Below are 21309 nucleotides of genomic sequence, written 5' to 3'. Positions count from 1 at the left end.
AGAGCACCAAATAAAGGGTGTTGTGAGGATCCTCCCAGGGTGAGAGAGACATGCTAAAAGTAGTCTATAGACCAAACATGATTGCCACTCAATGCCTCTCTTGCAAAATACGGGACCCAAAAGAAGAGAGAGAGAACAAGGGGGAATGCCCTGCCACAGAGGCAGGGTGGGACGGGGGGGATGGGGGGTGGGAGGGATGCTGGGACCCGTGGTGGGGGAGGATGGGCACTGGTGGAGGGATGGGTACTTGATCATTGTATAACTGAAACCCAAGCACAAAAATTTGTAAGTCCATAACTGTACCTCATGGTGTTTCGCTAATAAAAAAAAAATGATTTAAAAAAAAAAAAAAGCTTGTAATGTCCACAACTGTATCTCATAGTGTTTCACTAATAAAAATTAAAAAAAAAAAAAAGAAATGACATATAGGGCTAGAGAGACTTGCCACGCACCTGGCCGACCCAGGTTCAATCCTTGGCACTTTGGTATCTTAATAACAAAGTTTTTTTAATTAATACAGTAATACAAGTATCCCATGCAATTCAACCCCACTTGGCTACTTAGAACAGCAATGAACAGGCAATACTTAAACTACAGGTGCTTGTGAATCCAATGAAGATGGGAGATACACATTAGGGAACAATATTAGAGAAAGTGAAGTGTGGGGCCAAAGAGAGAGTATAGCTGGTAGGGCATTCGCCTTGCACAGTTAACCTGGGTTAGATCCTTGGCACCACATATAGTCTCCAAGCTCACCAGGAGTGATCCCTAAGCACCACCAGAGGACAGAAGGAAACAAGGAAGGAAGGCAGAAAGGAAGAAAGGAAGGGAAGGAGGGAGGGAGGGCGTACAATCCCAATGAATTATATTATATGGAAAGAAAATTGCAGTTCCTCATTTTGAACTTGCATAACAATAAAGAAAGTGGTGCTAAGGGGTTATTTCGGCTCTGCAGAAAGGGATCATTCCTGACGGTGCTGGGTGTACCATATAAGGTGCCAGGAATCAAGTCCAGGTCAGCTGCGTACAAAGCAAACACCCGAGCCACTGTACTATCGCTCAGACCCAAGCATGCTTTTTCTTTTTAAGTTGATAACTACCAGGTCCTTTGGCAATCAGTTCATGGCATTAATATTTGTCATTGAAATGAACTCTGATAAATCATAATGCTTATACTAAGAATAACCCTTTAATTTGTATTCCCCTCAAAGAAACAAGAAATCTCCTGAATTTGTGCTAACTTAATGCTGAACATTTCTTGAACCTGTCTTCTGTCTCCCTCTCTTCCTATAATATATCTAGCTGGAATTTTCCATAATGGCCATCAGAAGCAAAAGTATGCCCCTAGTAACAAGCATGGTACCCAGCTAGAGATGGGAAATCCAGACTTTTAAAATGCCACATGTAATGTAAAATAATGTTCCAAGTTCAGAGTGGGGTCTACTGACCTGGTGCAGAAAAATATACAGATGAATAATCTCTATTCTCTTAGAAATATTGATATCAAAGGTCTGAGAGACAATATAGCATATTGGTTGTTTTTTTTAATTTTTATTAGTGAGACACCATGAGGTACAGTTGTAGACTTATAAATTTTGTGCTTGGGTTTCAATAATACAATGATCAAATACCCATCCCTCCACCAGTGCCCATTTCCCACCATCACGGATCCCAGTATCCCTCCCACCCCCCATTCCCCCCCAATAGAAATAGAAATAGACCCCCCATCCCTCCTTGCCTCTGTGGCAGGGCAATATAGCATGTTTCACACTTGCTTTGCATGCGGCCAACCTGGGTTCAATGCCCAGCACCCCATATGGTCTTCCAAGACCTGTCAGGAGTAATTCCTGAGCACAGACCTAGGAGTAAGCCCTGAGTTATAACAGGTATGGTTCGACCACCACACCCTCCAAAAAAAACTGGTAGTGGATTCATTTAACAATTGTCCTCATTCATAAGAACTTACACCTCATACTCATTTTACCTACACCTGGATGTTAGCCAGAGTTATTAACTTTTAAAAAAATAACAAGCTTTTGATTTTTTTTTTCCTTAATTTACTCTATTTCCTTCCCTGAGAAGAAAATACGTTCTAAATACACACGCACACTTACCATCTGGGGCATATTTTGAGGATATTCCTAAAATGACTGCAAGTGTAACAAAAAAGGAGAAACTGGTAATCGCAAAGCAAATGAAAGTATTTTTGTGCCTCTTCTGCTTCCGGCTGTCTCTCTGGGCTTGCTGTTCTTCGGGGGAGAAGGCAAAGGTGGCCCGGGCTTCCTGGCGGATGGAGGTAAACTTGGCCGCGGCGGGGCTCTTTGGAGGAGGAGGGGGGCGCAGCGGGACAACCTTCCCTGGAACATAGCCCGAAGAGCGATGGCTGTTTCCGTTCTGAGGCTGCACAAAAGCAGGGGAGTGGCCCCTGGAGCCAGTGGCATACATGATACACAGTCACTGCAAAAAGAAAAAAAAAATTGTTAGGATTTAGGAAAGTGAGGGTTTTTGTTTTTTGTTTTTTGCTTTTTGGGGGGTCACACCCGGCGATGCACAGGGGTTACTCCTGGCTCTGCACTTAGGAATCACTCCTGGCAGTGCTCAGGGGACCCTATGGGATGCTGCGAATCGAATCGAGCCCGGGTTGGCAGCATGCAAGCCCTACCCGCTGTGCTATTGCTCCAGCCCCCAGGAAAGTGAAGTTTTTTTTTACTGTGGTGAAATAGACCTACCCCCCCAAAAAAAATTTTTAAAGCAGATAGTGGCCTTAAGAACACTGATGGTGTGGGACAACTATCATCATTATCCATTTCTAGAACTTTTTCACCATCCCAAAGAGAAACTCTATGGACAGGAAGCAACAATTTCTCATCTTCCCATTCCCTGGGTCCCTGATAACTACTGTAAGGCTTTTTTTTTTAATTTTTTTTTATTAGTGAAACACCATGAGGTACAGTTATAGACTTACAAATTATGGTGCTTGGGTTTCAGTCACACAATGATCAAGTACCCATCCCTTCACCAGCGCCCATCCTCCACCACCACGGGTCCAAGCATCCCTCCCACCCCCCATTCCCCCATCCTCTGTGGCAGGGCATTCCCCCTTGTTCTCTCTCTCTCCTTTTGGGCCCTGTGGTTTGCAAGAGAGGCATTGAGTGGCAATCATGTTTGGTCTAGAATCTACTTTCAGCATGCTTCTCCCACCCTGGGAGGATCCTCCCAACACCCTGTATTTGGTGCTCCCTTCTCTATCTGAGCTTCCTTTTCCCCTAGCACGTGTGGCTGGCCTCCAAGTCATGGAGCAAAATTCCTGGTACTAATCTCAGACACTCCTGTAAAGCTTTTTTGATGCCACCAAGTTGGAGGCTGGAGGGACAGTGATACAGTGGGTAAGGCTTGCACATGCTGACACACAGGTTAAACTGGGTCAATCCCGGAGCCCTGCCATGGATATGGGGAGAAAGGGAGTCCTCTTCTTCACTGTTGGTGGGAATGTTGACTGGTCCAGCCTTTTTGGAAAACAATATGGGCATTCCTCAAAAAGCTAGAGATTGAGCTTCTGTATCTCCCAGCAATGTCACCTCTGGGGATATACCCTGAGAGCCCAAACACACAGCAAAAACACTATCTGTATCTATCTATATGTTCATTGTAGCTCTGTTCACAATAGCCAGAATCTGGAAACAACCCCAGTGCCCAAGAATATATGACTGTTTCAAGAAACTATGGTATATCTGCACAATAGAATATGATGCAGCTGTTAGAAAAAACGAAGTCACGAAATTTGCTTATACATGGATAGACATGGAGAATATCACGCTGAGTGAAATGAGTCAGAAAGAGAGGGACAGACATAGAATGATTAGATTCATTTGTGGTGGGACACACACACACACACACACACACACACACACAACAATATGAGACCAATACCCAAGGATAGTAGAAACTAAGGCCAGGAGGACAGGTCCACAGTTGGAAGCCTGCCTCAAAGGCTGGGGGAGAAGGCAGTTGGGATAGAGAAGGGACCACCATGACAAAAGGGAGTTGAAAATGGTAACTCTGGATAAGATCTGCATGTTGAAACAGTTAAAGGAACAAACATGATAACCTCTCAGTACCTGCATTGCAAACCATATTGCCCCAAAGTGAGGAGAGACAGAGACGGAGAAAGAGAGAGAGAGAGAGAGAGAGAGAGAGAGACAGAGACAGAGAGACAGAGAGACAGAGACCAAGAGACAGAGAGACAGAGAGAGAAAGAAGGAAAACGTGTACACTTGCAAAAGTACACTGGTGGAGGGATGGATACTGGAACACTGTATGACTGAAACCCAACCATGATCAGCTCTGTAACTCTGTATCTCACAGTGACTCAAAAAAAGAAAGAAAAAAGTCTTGAATAAAAGGAAAACTTTAGAAAGACACCTTCTCATCTCTTAGGCAAGTCCGAGAAAGACCACTCTGCCACACGGCATTCTTTTTGAGATGCCTGCAGGAAATGACATGGACTCCACGGCTTCAGAGACCTGATGTCCAACCTCTGCCATTTCTTCCCTCTGTAATAACCAGAGCATCTCCAAGCACCTGGCTTCATTCAATCCCCTTCTAACGAGTCCCCTCACCTTGTGCCAAAACAACGAATGAGGTCCTCATTGTGCAGGTACTTTGAAATCACTCTGAACAAATTCATTAAACACACAATGTGGTTATTAGACCAGCCATAAAAATTAGCACTCCCAGCAAACGACCTGGAAATAAATGGGGATGGAAAGGGAATCTAACGGGGCCTCTGGTGAGTTATTGTACAGGGGACAAAGAACAATCCAGAAGCAGTGTGTCTGTCAAAAAAAAAAAAACTTGGTTTGAGGGGGGATTATTTCTGCACAAAATCAATTATTTAGATGAGGCCTTGGCTTCCTGACAAAAAGAAAACAACATGATTCAAGGTGCTGCTGAAGAAAATTGTGACAAGTGCCAAGCAAGGCCAGAAACAATGAATGCGACCCGCTGGGACAAATGAGTGCAGATAAACAGAGACAGCTTTGTGATCTTCTAATAACAAAGAAAGGACTAAACTAAATATTAAGTGCCAGGCCCCTTAGGGCGGGAGGGAACTGTGTCTATAATCTGCTCTGGAAGGGAATGGGGATCTCTTGTTTGAAGCTGCAATACTGCATTGTTTCAGGGTGAGAAAGGTGGTTATTACTTAACTGATGGAAGGCCTCTTGTGGAAGATTATGCGGCTCCAGATGTACGCACAATAAGAGGCAGTAAGAGACTAACCGAAATCACCACCCCCAACCCCCCCGGAATAAATTGTGCCTTCACACTTGCAAAAACAGTATCCTCACAGGAAAACCTTAGATGGTCTGTCTGCGACCAATGAAAGTGGTCAATAAGTTAAAAAAGCAAAAACAAAATGAAAGGAAACAAAAAAACCCTCATGGCTGTGTTTCCCTCATAACCTTTTAATAAAACCATCTATTGAACCTGTTATCTCTAGTGAAGATGCAAATGCATAAGCATCAGTTACGTTCTTTGGTAAACGTATTTGCATTAGAAGCATTTAGCTGTGAACGGTATCTCAGGAAGGGAGGGGCCCACACCTTTGGTAACTATTCCACTAATATACTTGGAAAAACTTAAAGAGCATAGGCCTAAAATAGGCCATCACGGAAGATTTATATTGAAATTTCAGTAACATTAAAGGAGATCATGGTTGCTGGGTCTTTTGCTCTATATAAAGGGCAGAATTGTAAGAAATCCAACATGTGATCATTTAAAGTTTCTAGACACTGTGAAGGCCGAGCCGGTTCGATTCCTCCGCCCCTCTCAGAGAGCCCGACAAGCTACCGAGAGTACCTTGCCCACATGGCAAAGACTGCCAAGCTCCCCGTGACGTATTCGATATGCCAAACACAGTAACAACAAGTCTCACAATGGAGACGTTACTTGGCCTGCTCGAGCAAATTGCTGAACAATAGGAGGACAGTGCTACAGACACTGTGAAATCTCATCCATGACGTCTCTTCAAGATCTGCATGCAGTTCACAGGCTGTTCTTCCCTGTGCTCTATTTAAAACTGGTGTTTGGGGTCCAGAGCTATAGTACAGTGGGTAGAGTGCTGGCCTTGCATGCAGCCAAACTAGGTTTGATCCCTGGCACCACAAAAGCACCACCAGGAGTGATCCCAGAGTGCAGAGCCAGTGGTAAACCCTGAATATCCCTAGATATGGCCTCAAAACCCTCTCACCCTTCTATTTTTTTTTTCTTTTTGACAATTTTCAGTTTTAGTATTTGTCCATCTCCAACTACAGAGCAGGACAGTCTCATTCATTCATGACACTCTCACAGACTCTGAGTCACTGGAAGTCCTCACAAGTGCAGAAGAAGCTCTCTCTCTCTCTCTCTCTCTCTCTCTCTCACACACACACACACACACACACACACCAACAGTTTTTCATTTAATCTCTTTGCAACATTTTTGAAATCATTCAAATTTTTTTCTAATTTTATCAGGTGCCCTGAATTGGGAAAAATTCAGAACATTTACCACTTCAAAGCCAACTCATTTTGCAAAAAACACACCCTCCCCCCCCCCCCCCCCCCCCGTAATGCAACCTAGTGTGTGGCTAAGAGATTATGAACAACTGCGAATCCAAATCCTCAAGCAGCCAACTATCTAGATCAGTTCAATCTTCCATAATATACTGTAATAGTCTTAGCAGCACACTGCCAACGCCGTAGGCATATTGCAGTAGGAAAAAAGAAAAAGCCCTCTCCACTTTATGTGATTACATGATTATGCTGACAGCAAGTAAACATTAAACCAAAGGAAGTCTTCTCCACACAGAGCTAGCGTCAGTATCTCAAAACTAACAGCTCTTCCAGAGGACTCAGTGGACTTCCTACCCCTGAGATACCAACAAAGAGAGAGTCCTTTTCTGGAGGAAAGATGGGAGGGAGAAGCACAGTGTTTCACTGCAGGTTTCAATGTCAATGTCATCGAGGGCTAATATATGATGAGCCCCACAATTCAATCATACAAAACTGTTCAGGAAGAAATAAACTGAACTAGGTTAACTTGCTCCCCGTTATTTTCCTAACTGTCTGATCAATATTACCATGAAGACTTAATTTCTATGCACATTTTGAAAGATTTTTCAAAAGCAAGACTGGAGGAGGCTTTAATTGGCAGAGCACTGGACCTTGCAAGCCCCAGGCTGGTGAGACCATAAAATGCATCCTGGGCATCGTCCTACATGCCCTCGTGTAATGCGAGTGCTCTCCTGCTCGGGGTCTCTGACACGTGGAGTGGGATCCTAGCAAGCATGTGTGTGAAGCACAGTGACCAAGTATGTGACCAACACACCAAATATATGTGAGAGATGTGATCTCTAGACATCTCTGGGGAACAATTTTTTTCTTAAGTCAAAAGAAAGAGTCTGAGCTGGAGAAACAGAACTGCAGCTTGCCTTGGAGGTGGCCAATCCCAGTTTGGTCCGTGGCACCCCCTACGGCCCCCTTGATCTCCCTGAGAGGGGCTGGAGAAAGGGCACAGTGGGGCACTTGCTTTACATAAGGCTCACCCAGTTTCCATCCCCGGCACATAGAGTTTCCTGAGAGCACAGATAGTCCCCTGAGCACAGAGCCAGGAGTGAGCCCTGAGCTTATGGGGTATGGCCCAAAACAACAACAACAACAAAAGAAGTCATCTTTAAGCACAGAGGCAGGAATAAACCCTGAGCACAGCTGAGTGTGCCCCCCCAAAAAACAAAAGCAAAGGTCTGGCAGGAACAGGGGATGGGCGAGAAACATACCGTTTATTACATATTCAATTTCCAGGACACAGAGGATAAAACACTACTCTCTAGGAGTCAGGGGAGAAGGGACTACAAAGTAATTCCTCATAAATGCCGCATCAATAGATAAATAGAGAATTTGGATGAAAACAGTCAGTAACAAAGTGACATTTACTTTTACCCAGAGATCAGTTCAGTTCTGTATAAGCAAAGTCCAAGGAACTGAATACCCCACGCACTCACCAGAACAGCACCTTCACAGAACCACACAAGACACATTTTCCATAATGACTGTGGACTTGTCATTGCCTTATGGGCTTCCTTTCTTTCACTCCATCAAGAGGAGTCACCCCTATGACTGGCATGTTTCCAGGAAATAAGACACTTCGCAGTTAGTTTACTCGAAGTGATCCTAGCTCACTCTTATTAGATGGATGGTATCCCTAGTTATAAACCTCGGGGACTGGAAAACTTCCATTCATGCCTTTTTTTCTCCAACTGGTCAACATAAACACATACAATGAATGACAGTTCTAAAAGCTGAGGTATTGGAATATAAACACGGCAAAAGACAGCAGACTTCAAGTTTAGTACCATACATTGCTCACATAATCGCCTGCCTCAAAAGTAAATAATCCCCCCAACATTAACTATCTCTATTAAAATAACCTAGGGAAATTACAAGAAGTAAAGTGCGGAAAAGAAAATTTTACTAAAAACTATTTTTTTTTTTTGGCCATTAAGCACTTGCTGCAATATTGTGTAAACTCAGGAGACATTTTTTTCCCCCCGCTCAGAAATCACTTTTCAGTTGTTATTCTGTGTTTGCTAGAAAGCAGAGTCAGGAAATAGGAAAATCCCTGGAAGATGAAAAATACTAAGAGTTTGCTCACACTGACAAATAACAAAACTGTAAATGCTTATGGGTCTGTATTTAAGGAACTCAAATTTGCAAATGAGCTCCATTTCATCAGTGCAGATCTTTTCCTGGCAAGTGATCCTGTTAAAATATCGATTCCTCAAAATAAGGAATATTTATATGATTTAATGTCCAGGGCTAACCAAATAAACATTTCTCCCATTTCCCTTTAGTGTTTTAATATCTTTATTCATTCTCATAGTCCTCTTACACATGCAAAGAGCAAGTCCTGGCTGTCTGCTTTATTTTGGCCCCCAAATCCATTCATGAATCCTGACTTTCCTCAAGCCTTTTACACAGATCCATGCAAGGCAGAGCTTGACCCTCACCCCAAGATGGCCAACAAAGCCAAAGGCTTCAAAACACTGCCTCAGCCTTGAAAGAGAGACAAAAGGGGCAACAGAGTTCCAGAAAACCATGCGTCCAACGGATGACCAACATTCGCACCCAATACCCCTTTGTCCCGGGAAACACTGAGACTGAAACTGAGTGAAGGGGTCTCTGGGTGCAAACAAGTAAGAGGAAAATGATTTAGGATTAAAAAATGCAAGATGGTGCTTCAACCAGGAAAACCCGATAAAGAATGAGAATGGTTCACCTACCCGTGGTCCTCCCGGTGGTCCTTCCTCACTGCTCTCCTAGGCTTCCTTTGTTCCAATGCTAATTCCTTGGATTCCCCCTGCTCCTTAATTCTTCAATAAACCACTCTTTTTGCCCCGCCCCCCTCACTCCCCCTGACCCCTTCACCTTCCCCACCAGTAGGGGGGCACTTGCAAAGGGACACTCAATCTGTGGCCAGTGACTGATGGCCATGCAGAGGCAGACAATGGCAGCTGGCAGGCCTGTCACCAGCCTGGGCCTTGCTTGCAGCTGGCCCTTGAAAGAAAGAAGCCAAACCAGAGTCTGACCTGCGGGAAGCTGAGTTAATGAAGGTCCCAGGGGAGGTCCAGGCCCAGCTGTAGGCTGCTTTCCCGGCCAAGCACCGGCCGCAAAGCTTTCAAAAGAGAGAAACGTCTGTGGGTCAGATGCTGAAAGGTGGGGACGAGGAAAAAAGACGAGCAATGTGAATGATACATAAGCACAGAGAGACCAAAACTTCATCATCTACAGATAGAGAAACGTCCCACTGCAACAATAGGAATCATACCAGGTCTCGACATACGTTACAAGCTAAAATACTCCAGATGAATCATAAGGAGGGTAGGCTGATGGGATCCAAGGCTACTCATTTCAGCACAAAAGCAAAGCTTCTCGTAGCGGCAGGACCAGAACCCAAGGGAACTTTTTCTTTTACCTAGAATGCAGCCTCTTTTTAATATGATTTTTGACCGTGGAATAAAAACCTTGGCAAACCAGGAATACAGTTTTGAGCTTTCCTTACAAAACAGGGACTCTTAGACAATATGAGTCAGCCAGTAATGCAAAGAAACATACCGAGCACTCCACACCACCACACACACACACACACACACACACACACACACACATATTCAGGGGCTCCGTGCCTAGCACAGGAGGTCACCAAAATGACGTGACTAGCCAACTGCAACAAAGTCCGGTGCAAAGATACTGAGATGGCAGGTCTAAACAGGCGGTCATCTGAGCTTCATAAATACCTACAAACAGAACAATCTTCCTCCATGAATCGTGTCCAGTTACTTACCTAGAAACATTCCATCAGGCATTAAGAGCTTCCCAACTTCTGTGTAAAATCTATCCATGAACCCATCCTTAAGATGACACCACAGCCGGGCTGGAGCAATTGTCCAGCGGGTAGGGCATTTGCCTTGCATGTCGTGGGCATGGGTTTGATTCCCCAGCATCCCATATGGTCCCGAGCCCTGCCAAGAGTGCTTACTGAGTGCAGAGACAGAATGAACCCCTGAGCCCAGCTGGTTGTGCCCCCCTGAAAAAAGAAAATGACAACACACCCCCTCACAAGGCCAATGTGGGTGTGCTGAGGAGAGGAAGTCGTCTCATGCAAGTCCGTAAAGAACTGTCTGCTGGGGAGTTAGCGGCCACATACAAAACAGAGTCCCTCTGCTCCATGCCTGAGACCAACACTTACCAAAGGAGCCCTATGACACCTGAGTCAACCCCTTAAGTTCATCTAAGGCAGAACCCTTAAAGGCTGAGCAATCACTCAGCACCAGAGTGCTGGCACGGCTGAACAAAGTTGAATACAGCCCAGAGCAGCGCGTCAGGCAAACGAGATGTGTGCTGAGCTCACAAGACACAAGCATGATCAGGACACGGGCTTAACAGAGCGCGCCAGTCAAACAGCCTGGTAATCGGGCAGCTGGGAGAAGCAATACATTAGCAGAGCAGAGACTGGGAAACGTGGCCATATGGTAAGGTCGAGCCCTGTCTAAATCAGCACAGGCTCCCGGGAAAGCAGCAATGAAGAGCGATCAGAAGTATCGGGACGGGAGAGAGAGGCATGCATGCCTTGCATGCAGGAGCACGCAGTGTGATCCCTGTCATCGGCGGCTCCCCCAAGCGCCAAGCCCAGAGCAGCCTGAGTGCTGTCAGGGGGGACCTCCCTTGGCCCCAAAAACAGCCAACCAAAATGTATCATTAACTATGCAGAAATGAGGACGATTCCTCTTCGGGTGTTCATGCCTATAGCTTCAGAGGCATCTTACTTCTTTTCAAACTCTCAGGTCCTCAGCATCAGAACCTGGCCTCACTTCTCCATCTTTGCCTGAGCCTGCCATCAGGAATGACTTCCAGTACATAATTTTTGTAACCAGCTTAAGGCATAGCTTTTTTTGAAATAGAATATTTAACAGACTTTATAAAATTAGCTCTCTGGTGAGAGTGCTAGGGGCAATCCCCCCAAAAAAGATTTGCACACCTTAAACAGGACAATTGGATCGCAACAAAATAGGAAAAATTATAACTCCAAAAGAAAAAAAAACTACAATGCTTTTTTAACCACGATTTGGAGATGACTCATTTTTCTTATTCTTCTGAAACAGGAATCAGTGCGAAACTTAATCTTTCCAACTCCTAAACTGCTAATCACATTTTCCAACTCCATTGTACAGGAAAAGACAATTCATTCTTCAGCAAAGAATCACCATTAGCGGCACCCATAACAATAACAAAAAAGGCTTGCGGTCTCCAGTGCAACCAATAAGTAGGTACAAACACCCAAACAGGGGAACAATTTCACTGTTTGGAGGGTACGGAAAATCAGACGTGACAAGGACTTTTAGTTTGTATCGGATATTCATAGGTCTTAAATATTATATCAGTGTCAATGGCAGGAATGCTTTTCTTGAAGGCCCTATATGTGGCTTATAGCTTTAACTGCAGCCCTGTCAGGGAATAAAGCTTCAACCCCACTCTGTATGCAACATTAAAGCCACTTTTCAAAAAAAATCATATGAAGATGAAGACTGCCTCAACTCTCCCAAGGAAACTTTTCATAATTTTTCATGACTTTCCTGAAACCTCAGCAAATGTTGCCAAGTTCTTAGTAGCTAATGTGGAATGGAGCTTGGCTAAAAGAAGTGCCCCAGTCTCTCACTTGCCACCCTGGAACAAAAAGAAACATCTTGAACAAGCAGGCTAAATCACACTTCCAAAGCAGTTGTGCTGCGACATCAAAGGACTCATTTGTTGGGAGACAGCAATTTACTGTTTTAAGCCAGACACAGCTTCCAAGTCTGCATCCTCTGATTTTTTTTTTTGCTTTGCTTTGCGTGTGTGTGTGTGTGTGTGTGTGTGTGTGTGTGTGTGTGTGTGTGTCTGGTAATCAAGACCCTCTGCATCCTTCATCATTTCATTGTCCAGAGTGGCCAGCGGTCGGGGCCATGCATATCTCAGGAATGCAGCAAAACATTTGCTAGCACAGCTCCTGACAGTCAACATTAAAGGCTTCACCAAGCTGGAATGGGAAAACTCCAGGCTAATCTGTTTTTATCTGATTCACAACACGAATCTGAGTATCTCCAGGAAACTGCTGTGTTTAAGGGGGGAAAAAAAATTGCACTTCGACAGTATTTGAAATGTGTGTGCCATTTATAGAAATGCAAGTAAAGCCAGTATTACTTGGCCTGACTTCCTTATTTGACAGAAAGGGATTACTAGGAGCCTCCTGTACCTGTATAACATGCCCAGTATAAATTCTCAAAAAAAAAAAAAAAAGATACTCCAAGCATGAATGCAAAGGGTTTCTTGTTCCAAATGCAAATTATTTTATCAGTGAAACATTAAAAATAACAAAATGATTTAAAAAGACCACACAGGAGCAAATTAGAATACCTGAGTTCTGGAGGAGCTCCCCGGAAATAGGGACAAAGGGGTAGCTCCCCACTGAGTCAGTAACTTGACTGGGGGGCCTTGCCTGGTCAGCCTCTCTGGGTGCCAGCTTCCTCATTCGGTGAGAGTGGATTTGGTTTGGTTTTTCCCCTTCCCCTGTTCCTGTTGATGTGGCTCGTACTGCTGGCATCACTAGAGGGGCCACGCTTGGAGGGGTTCCCCTCTTCCCCCACCTCAGTGGCCTTTGATATCCTTGCTGCTATAATAACCAGAGTCTGCAAACCCTTGGCAGGGGCCCCCTCTGCTACCAGCAGGGACACACATCAGTGGGGATCCCGAAGAATGGCTCTCCTCTGAGGGGCCACATCCCCAGGCCCCTCAACGTCTCCGAGGACTACACCCCCTGCTCTGTAGCACTGTCTGGAACACTGGCTGACATGTCATGCCACGCACCCTCCCAGCAAAAGAGTCACATTTCACATGACAGCTCTAAAAATCAAAGTCTGGATTTCTTTTCCTTGGGGGGCGGGAGGAGGTTGGTTTGGATCACATCTGGTGATGCTCAGGGGTGACTCCCGGCTCTGCCTTCAGGAATTGCTCCTGAGGGTGCTTGGGGGACCATATGGGATGCCGAGGACCAAACCCCGGCTGGCTGTGTGCAAGAGAAGCACCCTCCCCGCTGTACGATCGCTCCAGTCTGATTTCTATCAGACTTTTTCTATAAAATGCCAGGTGTGCGCAAGTCGTTTCCAGCTGAGGAATTTAGGCAGACACATTAAAACCAGCTCACCTGTTCACACCACACCTACACAGCAGCCGCCGATGGAGACGACTTTCACAGCGCACCTGCACAGGACGCCGGCGGGGCCAGGGAGAGCACCCCAGAGCATCAGCTTCGCACGCGGCCAAGCCCTGTGTGATCCCCCCAAATACACAGCTGAGAGTAGCCCCCCCCAAAAAAACAAAATTTCTAAATAAAAAAAATAGAGCCCTTTCCCAATAGAGAGTACAAGTGAGGATAGTTTTTTGTTTTGTTTTGTTTTGGGGGTCACACCCGGTGATGCAGAGGAGTTACTCCTGGTTCATGCACTCAGGAATCTCTCCTGGCGGTGCTCGGGGGGACCATGTGGGATGCTGGGAATCGAACCTGGGTCGGCTGCGTGCCAGGCAAACGCCCTACCCGCTGTGCTATTGCTCCAGCCCCTCCCACAAGTGAGGAGAGTTTTCATGGGCTGAGAAACCGAGTGCTGCTTCTCCTTCTCCATCGGCATCCCTTAGGACAGAGGAAAGAAGAGCGAAGTTGTCCTGGGAGCAGGAAGAGAGCACCAATTTCCGAGTGATCCCCGACGAAACCCTGTCCACAGAGGCACTGGCTATGCCACCAACCAATGGCCGGGGCCCAAACTGCTACACGACAAGGTTTCCAGTTCCAGGGATGGGCAGAAGTTGGAGCAACAAAAGAGCAGCCTATGACAACAGCCCCGTTTGAAGCCTGATGCCTGCCTCACAGTGGAATTCAAAAGCAGGAGAGACAGTGCAGGGGTCAGGGGTCTCTGCCTGGCCTGGGGCTTTCTGATACCACATATGGCCTCCTGAGGGCCACAAGGATTGATCCCTAAGTAGAGAGCCTGAAATAAGAACTGCACACAGCCGAGTGTGTCCCCCAAACACACCTAAGAACGGGATTCAAGAGCTGGAGAGACAGATGGCTAACCCCCCGCATTGCATTTGGTTCTCTGAGCACAGAGCTGGGAGTAGTCCCTGAGCACCTTTGGGTGTGGCCCCAAACACCAGCATCCCCCTCAAAAAATTTTAACACTGGGACTTGGGGGTTTCAGGGCTAGCCCAGCAGCCGACAGCTTCTGCCCTGGAAGCACACGGTTATAAGTTCAATCTCGTGTGCCACCACCCACATGTGCGCATGAGTCATCCTAAGGGTGCAATGGTCTAGCCCAGCAGTTCTGCTCTCTGAGACTGCTGGCACCAAGGGGTGTGTGAGCACCCCAACCTAGGCTCTGAGAGCACTCCAGTCTGGACACACCAGGCCTGGCAAACACAGGTGTGAGCAGCACACGTGAAGGGACAACCACCAGAGAGCATATGTGTCAGCACCACGAAGAAAAAGGAGCGCCCCCCCCCCCCCCGCAACCCACACAGAGGAGCTGAGGGTGACCCCTGGCAAGCCCCACAACTAAATGTGCAAGTGTGAAGCATGTGTGTGACCACCTCACACCCCCCAGCCTTTGCAAAAGGACAGCAGAGAGAAGGGGAGGAATCAAACACTTGACTCAAATAACATAAGAGCGAGCACACAGCTCCAGGGGCTGCACCACTGTGCCATGCGTGAAGAGGCCCCGGGTTCAACACCTCAGGGTGAGCACCACCTGAGAGAGCTTTGGTGGGGACACCTGTGGCAAGGTCCCCTGCACCCAAGTGGCACTGCGTCACCAAGCAGGGAACTCAAAGCTTAACCCCACAAAGCTGGATCTGGGATCATCAGGAGTGGCCCCCAGGTCCCCAAGTACTGCTTGGAACAGCCCTAAAAGAAAAAAAAAATTAAAACAAGAAAAGAATGGGATTCAAAACATACCAGAATTGTGACCAAAGCTAGTGAGACTAAGCTATCATTTGCATCTATGTAGAGCTTCAAAAATCACACAACTTGGAAACAGGTACAGGTACAGGCCCTCCCGTTGATCGTCGATTTGCTCGAGCGGGCCCAGTAACGTCTCCATTGGAGACTTTGTTGTTACTGTGTCTGGCATATCGAATACGTCACGGGGCGCTTGCCAGGCTCTGCCGAGCGGGCGAGATACTCTCGGTAGCTTGCCGGGCTCTCCGAGAGGGGCGGAGGAATCAAACTCGGGTCGGCCATGTTGGCTGCGTGCAAGGCAGATGCCCTACCCGCTGTGCTATCGCTCCAGCCCGCAACTTGGAAAAAACTTTTTATATCAAGGGGCACTATTCAATATTCTATCATATTTGCTAAGTAACTCAGATCATATATGCCATGGATTGATTTAAACCAAACAATCCTTCTTATAGAGTCCCATAAATTTGCTTTGTTTAATTGGGGGGGGGGGGGTGAGGCCATACCTGGTGGTGGTCAGGAGGTGACTCCTGGCTCTATTGTCAGGGACCACTCAGTGCTCAAGATCACACCCAGATCTCCCACATGCTAAGCATGTGCTCAGTCATTCAGTGATCTTTCTGCATTGTTTAACTCATTTTACAGATGATAAAACAACGTGTGAAGAGTTAGGGAACTGTCTAAATAACAATTTTCAGAGCTTTGCTATATCTTTGAATAATTTATTTAGAAAATGTGAAAAAGAGACGAGGACCCCAAAAAGTCAAAGAAGGGCCGGAGCAACACTAGGGCACTTGTGGTCAACCTGGATATGGTCCCCCATCATCCCATATGGTCCACCAAGCACCATCAGGAGTGATTCCTGAGTTCAGACCCAGGAGTAAGCTCTGAGCACTGTCTCCCCCCTCCCCCCACCAAAAAAAAAAAATCCAAGAAAGGAATTATTCACACCCAAAGTTGAAATGTGGAAAATTCCAAAATTCAATATACCTCCAAGCCTTGTTTTAAACTCAACTCTAACATCAAGACCTCCAAATGGCCCTTCTGATCCTAGAGTTTAGCCCCTACCATTTGATCGGACTTAGCAAACTTTGTCTTTAACAAAACTGCTTTGCCCACGGGTATCCTTTTGTGGGTTTCTCAAGCATCCCAGGAACAACTCTCGCAGCACTGACACACTTCCGGGCTTATTCTAAGGGTTAGTCTAACTGTTCCTTTCCCCCTTCTCCCTGACTACGCTCATTCCTCGACAGCAGAGATTATCCTCCGGCACATCTTATGAGAAATGGAAGCACCACAAGCGCTCCTGGGGTCTCTCTAAGCTACACCCACACCATCAACCCTTTCTTCCAATCAACGGAACACACTGCAAAGCTAGTGGATCCTTAGACATCTTCCAGGGCACACACAGCACAAAACAGCAATTAATAATAGTTGTTGGCTGAATGGATGATGTGTGGGTGGATGACTCAAACTCTCAGATTTCACAGCACTTTACTCCTGCACATCTCGTAGATCCCCAGGTGAGTCAAAAACTGAGAACCTGATAATGATCACTTACATTTTCTCTTTCTAAGGTAGGTTTTCTCATTCTCCATTTCTGAGGCTTGCCTGGGGGCGCAGAGCTGTTAAGTGATAGCTTTTGGAAATCAGAGAAGGCCCACTAAGAATACCTCACTCCCTACCTTTGTTCTCTCTTGGTCCAAGATAGCTGTTAGAGCACAGGGCTAATTAAGTCTCTAAGATTCTTATTTACAAGAGACTTATGAGAGAGCACAAAGGCTGGAGCCATGTAGGAGGCCTGAGTTCAAACCCTGACACAACATGGTGCCCCCAAATGGAAAGGAGTGACCTCTGACCTGACCCTCGCCTCAGCAGTGAACTCTGGAGTACCACTGGGTGAAGCCAAAATCATCATCATCATCATCATCATCATCATCATTGATCATCATCATCATCATCTCAATGTGATTCATGAGGTGTGGACACACTCTGGCTTCCTGCAGTTAAAATTGAGGCTTTAAAAAAAATCTGTCCTAACAGGGTAGATCAAAAAAATAAAAGACTGTCGGGAGCCAAGGGAAGTAGCTCTAAGGGCGACTAGCATGCTCCCGCCTAGGTTCCAGCCCTGTCCCGCATGGTTCCACTAGCAATATATTAAGAGCAACCCTCGAGCACTACTCAGTGTGGCTCAAAAACAAAACAGACAAACATACACAAAAACCTCTAGAAGTTAGGCATGGAGCTCAGTAGTAGAGCATTCGCCTTGCATAACTGAGACTGTGTGTCGGAGGAAGGAAGGAAGGAAACTGAGACTGTGTCTGAGGAAGGAAGGAAGGAAGGAAGGAAGGAAGGAAGGAAGGAAGGAAGGAAGGAAGGAAGGAAGGAAGGAGTTTTACACAATTAGTTGTAAAGAAATCTAAACATGTTTACTGATGTCCCTGTCCCTACATACACTAACCCAATCTTTGGCTTGCTGGCAGTGTCACAGGGAGCACAGGTCATGGCTCGGAATTCACTTCTCAACTTGATTTTTTGAGCCTATAAACACACATCAAATAAACCAGTTTTCTTGAGCTGAAATCCAGTCCTGCCCCTCCACATGCCTATCCAGAGTGCAGGGATATAGATAAGCAGACGCGATTTCAACAGAGAGAGAGAGAGGAAAGCACGCGAAGGTGCTATTCCAATATTAAAACAGTGAATAACCCATGACACTTGCCTCTGCATGACCCAGAAATAAATAGGACTCACACTCACCAGGCTGCCTGCCGGGGATGCCCAAACCAGCTCTGCAAAGGGCAGCTTCCTCCCCTGGTTAAACATTAACAGCCCCACTCGAGCCAAACAACCATGAAGTTAAACATTTCCAACTTGCTCGCTAGCTCCTTCCCACAGAGCCACTTCCAACAGGTATATATGCCTGGCAGCTCCTGGGTTTCTCAAGGCCTCCCACCTCCTTTTCTAGAAATGCTCATTTTGGGCTGGGAAGAGCCCACTGCAGACAGCGGCTACCCGTCCTCCACACATGCAGTCCTGCAACATCTCAGCACTTCGTCCAAGACACGGGGGCGGGAGGGGGCAGGGATGCAGTGAGGGGGTGCTTTAAACCAGGCGCTCCATCCCCTACAGCTGATGAAAGGAGACACACACATTTTCTATATAGTCTATATACTATATACTATATGTACTATATACTATATGTCTGTTACTATATGTCTGTAACTAACAGTCTGTTACTGTTACTATATATCTATATACTATATGTCTGTTTCCCTGACCTCCAGAGAATTCAAGAGAGCCGTTTTCGACACACAGCGATGCACAAGGTCCTCGGCCCTGCCGGAGTCTTGGCTTGCCTGCGAGAGTGTGGGCAGCAAGCCTTCGGGACAGCACTTGGGGGTCCTTCCAAAGCGAGGCGACCCTGCCGGGGCCAAGACCCCCCCACCCACCCCCGCCTGCCCCCAACTCTGGGTCTGGAGTGGTAGCACAGCGAGTAGGGCGTTTGCCTTGCACGCGTCCAACCCGGGTTCGATTCCCAGCATCCCATATGGTCCCCTGAGCACCGCCAGGAGTAACTCCTGAGCGCAGAGTCAGGCGGAACCCCTGTGCATCGCCCGGGTGGGATGCAAAAAAGCAAAAAAAAAAAAGACCCCCCAACTCTGCCCAGGAAAGCGAGGAGGCGCGCGGGGTGTGCTTTTCTTGCTGAAAAGCAAGAGCCCGGCTCTCATAGGAAGCGCCCGCGAGTTTCCAAACTTCACCTTAAACAAAGCGGTGGTGGTGGTGGTGGTGGTGGGGAAATGGGGGGCGAGATCGGGGGGCGGCATCAACCCAGGGACAAAGATCGCGGGCTGTGCTGCACATTCCTCCCAGCTCTCCCGTAGTTCGGCTTCCTGTGGGGTTTGTTCCCCCACCCACCCACCCACCCACCCAACCCCCAGGCCGGCCCCCTCCCCTCTGCCTAAAGTTTGCGGCTGCTCTCCACGACTTGCAAGGGTCCATTGTTTCCAGCTCGGCGAGCGAGCGCAGGGGCGAGGAGGATGAGAGGAGAGAGAGAGAAAGAGAGAGATCGAGCGACGCTTTCCAAAGCCCTTTTCTCCCCGCCGAGGACCCCCAGTCCTCGGGGTGGGCGTCCGGTTCCTTCCCGGCTCCCGGGAGGAGGGGGACCCTGCGGCGGCGGCGGGGCCAGGCGGGCAGAGCAGAAGAAGGTGCTGCTGCAGCCCGGGAGGGAAGTTGTTTTCCACGGCCCCAGAAGCCGCGGGGTGGGGTGGGGTGCGGTGGGCAGGGGGTCCCCGGGAGCTCGATCGGGGTCCCGGGCTGCCCTCGGGGGACCGCGAGGGAGGCGGGGCGCGGGACGGGAGGCCGGGGGTGGTGGTGGGGGGGGGGGGCGGGGGGGACGCGTCTTACCTTCCCCTCCCCCGCCGGGCTGCGGATGACTCAGGTGCCTACACCGCGCGGCGCCGAGACGGAGCCCAGGTCGCGGCGTCCCGGGGGCCCGGGGTCCTCTCCATGGCCAGGGGGCCCCCTCGGCGGCGCCGCGGTTGCCTGGAGGTGCAACTCTGCTCCCGGGAGTGACGCGCACTTCCCTCCGCCGCCTCCTCCTCCTCCTCCTCCCCCCTCCTCCTCCTCCTTCCCCTCCTCCTCCTCCTGCTCCCCCCTCCTCCTCCTCCTCCTCCTCCTCCTTCTCCCGGTCCAGCCCCGCGCCCCGGGGGCAGGGGCCTCCGCTCACTCGCTCGCTCGCTCTCCCGCAGCCGCCGCTGGGCTCTCCCCGCTCCTTCCCCTCCAAAAGGAAGAGGAGGAGAATCGGGGCCCGGCCGGCACGGGCCGGAGCGTGCCCGTGACAAAAGGAGAGCAGGCGGCGGCGGCGGCGGCGGCACGGGGCCACGCGGAGTCCCGGGAGTCGCGCGTGTCCCCGCTCGGTGGGCGCCGCGGCTCCCGAAGGGTCGCGCTCAGCCTCCACCGGCCAGACAAGCGGCCCGGCTCTGCGCTCGCCCCGGCTGCGGATTGGGTGGCGGGGCGGAGGGGCGGGGCCAGGCGGGGGGCGGGGCCTGCGGCAAGGGGGCGGGTTGTTCTGTGGTCGAAGGAGGCGGCGCCGCACGGGGCTCCTCGCCCCGCCCCGCCTCGGCTCGCCCGGGCTGCGGATTGGGTGGCGGGGCGAGGGGCGGAGCGAGAGGAGGAGAGGCGGGGCCTGCGGCAAGGGGGCGGGTTGTTCTGTGGTCGAAGGAGGCGGCGCCGCACGGGGCTCCTCGCCCCGCCCCGCCTCGGCTCGCCCGGGCTGCGGATTGGGGGGCGGGGCGAGGGGCGGGGCGAGAGGCGGAGAGGCGGGGCCCGCGGCAAGGGAGCGGGTTGTTCTGTGGTCGAAGGAGGCGGTGCCGCACGGGGCTCCTCGCCCCGCCCCGCCTCGGCTCGCCCCGGCTGCGGATTGGATGGCGGGGCGAGGGGCGGGGCGAGGCGGAGGGGCGGGGCCCGCGGCAAGGGGGGCGGGGTCTGTGCTCGAAGGAGGCGGTGCCGCATCGGGGCTCCTCGCCCCGCCCCGCCTCGGCTCGCCCCGGCTGCGGATTGGGTGGCGGGGCGAAACGAGGGGGGCGGGGAGAAGGGCGGGGAGAGGCGGAGAGGCGGAGCCTCCGGCAAGGGGGCGGGGTCTGTGGTCGAAGGAGGCGGCGCCGCACGGGGCTCCTCGCCCCGCCCCGCCCCGCCCCGCCCCGCGCGCGCCGCCGACCCGGCAAGTTCCC

The 21309-nt window shown here is 49.2% G+C and overlaps 1 protein-coding gene across 2 annotated transcripts in view; it reads right to left on the bottom strand.

Annotated features, from left to right (window-relative positions):
• The window catches only part of CEMIP2 (cell migration inducing hyaluronidase 2), a 90272-nt gene extending 70166 nt beyond the window's left edge, over positions 1–20106 (bottom strand). For both annotated transcript variants that reach the window (XM_056118758.1, XM_056118759.1), the window contains exons 1-2: positions 19985–20106; positions 2115–2457 (exon numbers count right to left, since the gene is read on the bottom strand). In XM_056118758.1, the coding sequence (XP_055974733.1) occupies positions 2115–2445 (331 nt within the window). In that variant the 5' untranslated portion in view covers positions 2446–2457; positions 19985–20106. The remainder of the gene's footprint in view (positions 1–2114; positions 2458–19984) is intronic.
• Positions 20107–21309: the final 1203 nt, after the last annotated feature.

Source organism: Sorex fumeus, unplaced genomic scaffold (assembly GCF_029834395.1).
Source record: "Sorex fumeus unplaced genomic scaffold, SorFum_2.1 ptg000038l, whole genome shotgun sequence".
In the NCBI taxonomy this organism is placed as follows: Eukaryota; Metazoa; Chordata; class Mammalia; order Eulipotyphla; family Soricidae; genus Sorex; species Sorex fumeus.
Note: the sequence above shows the minus strand (reverse complement) of the source record. Positions and strands in the feature narration are given on the sequence as shown.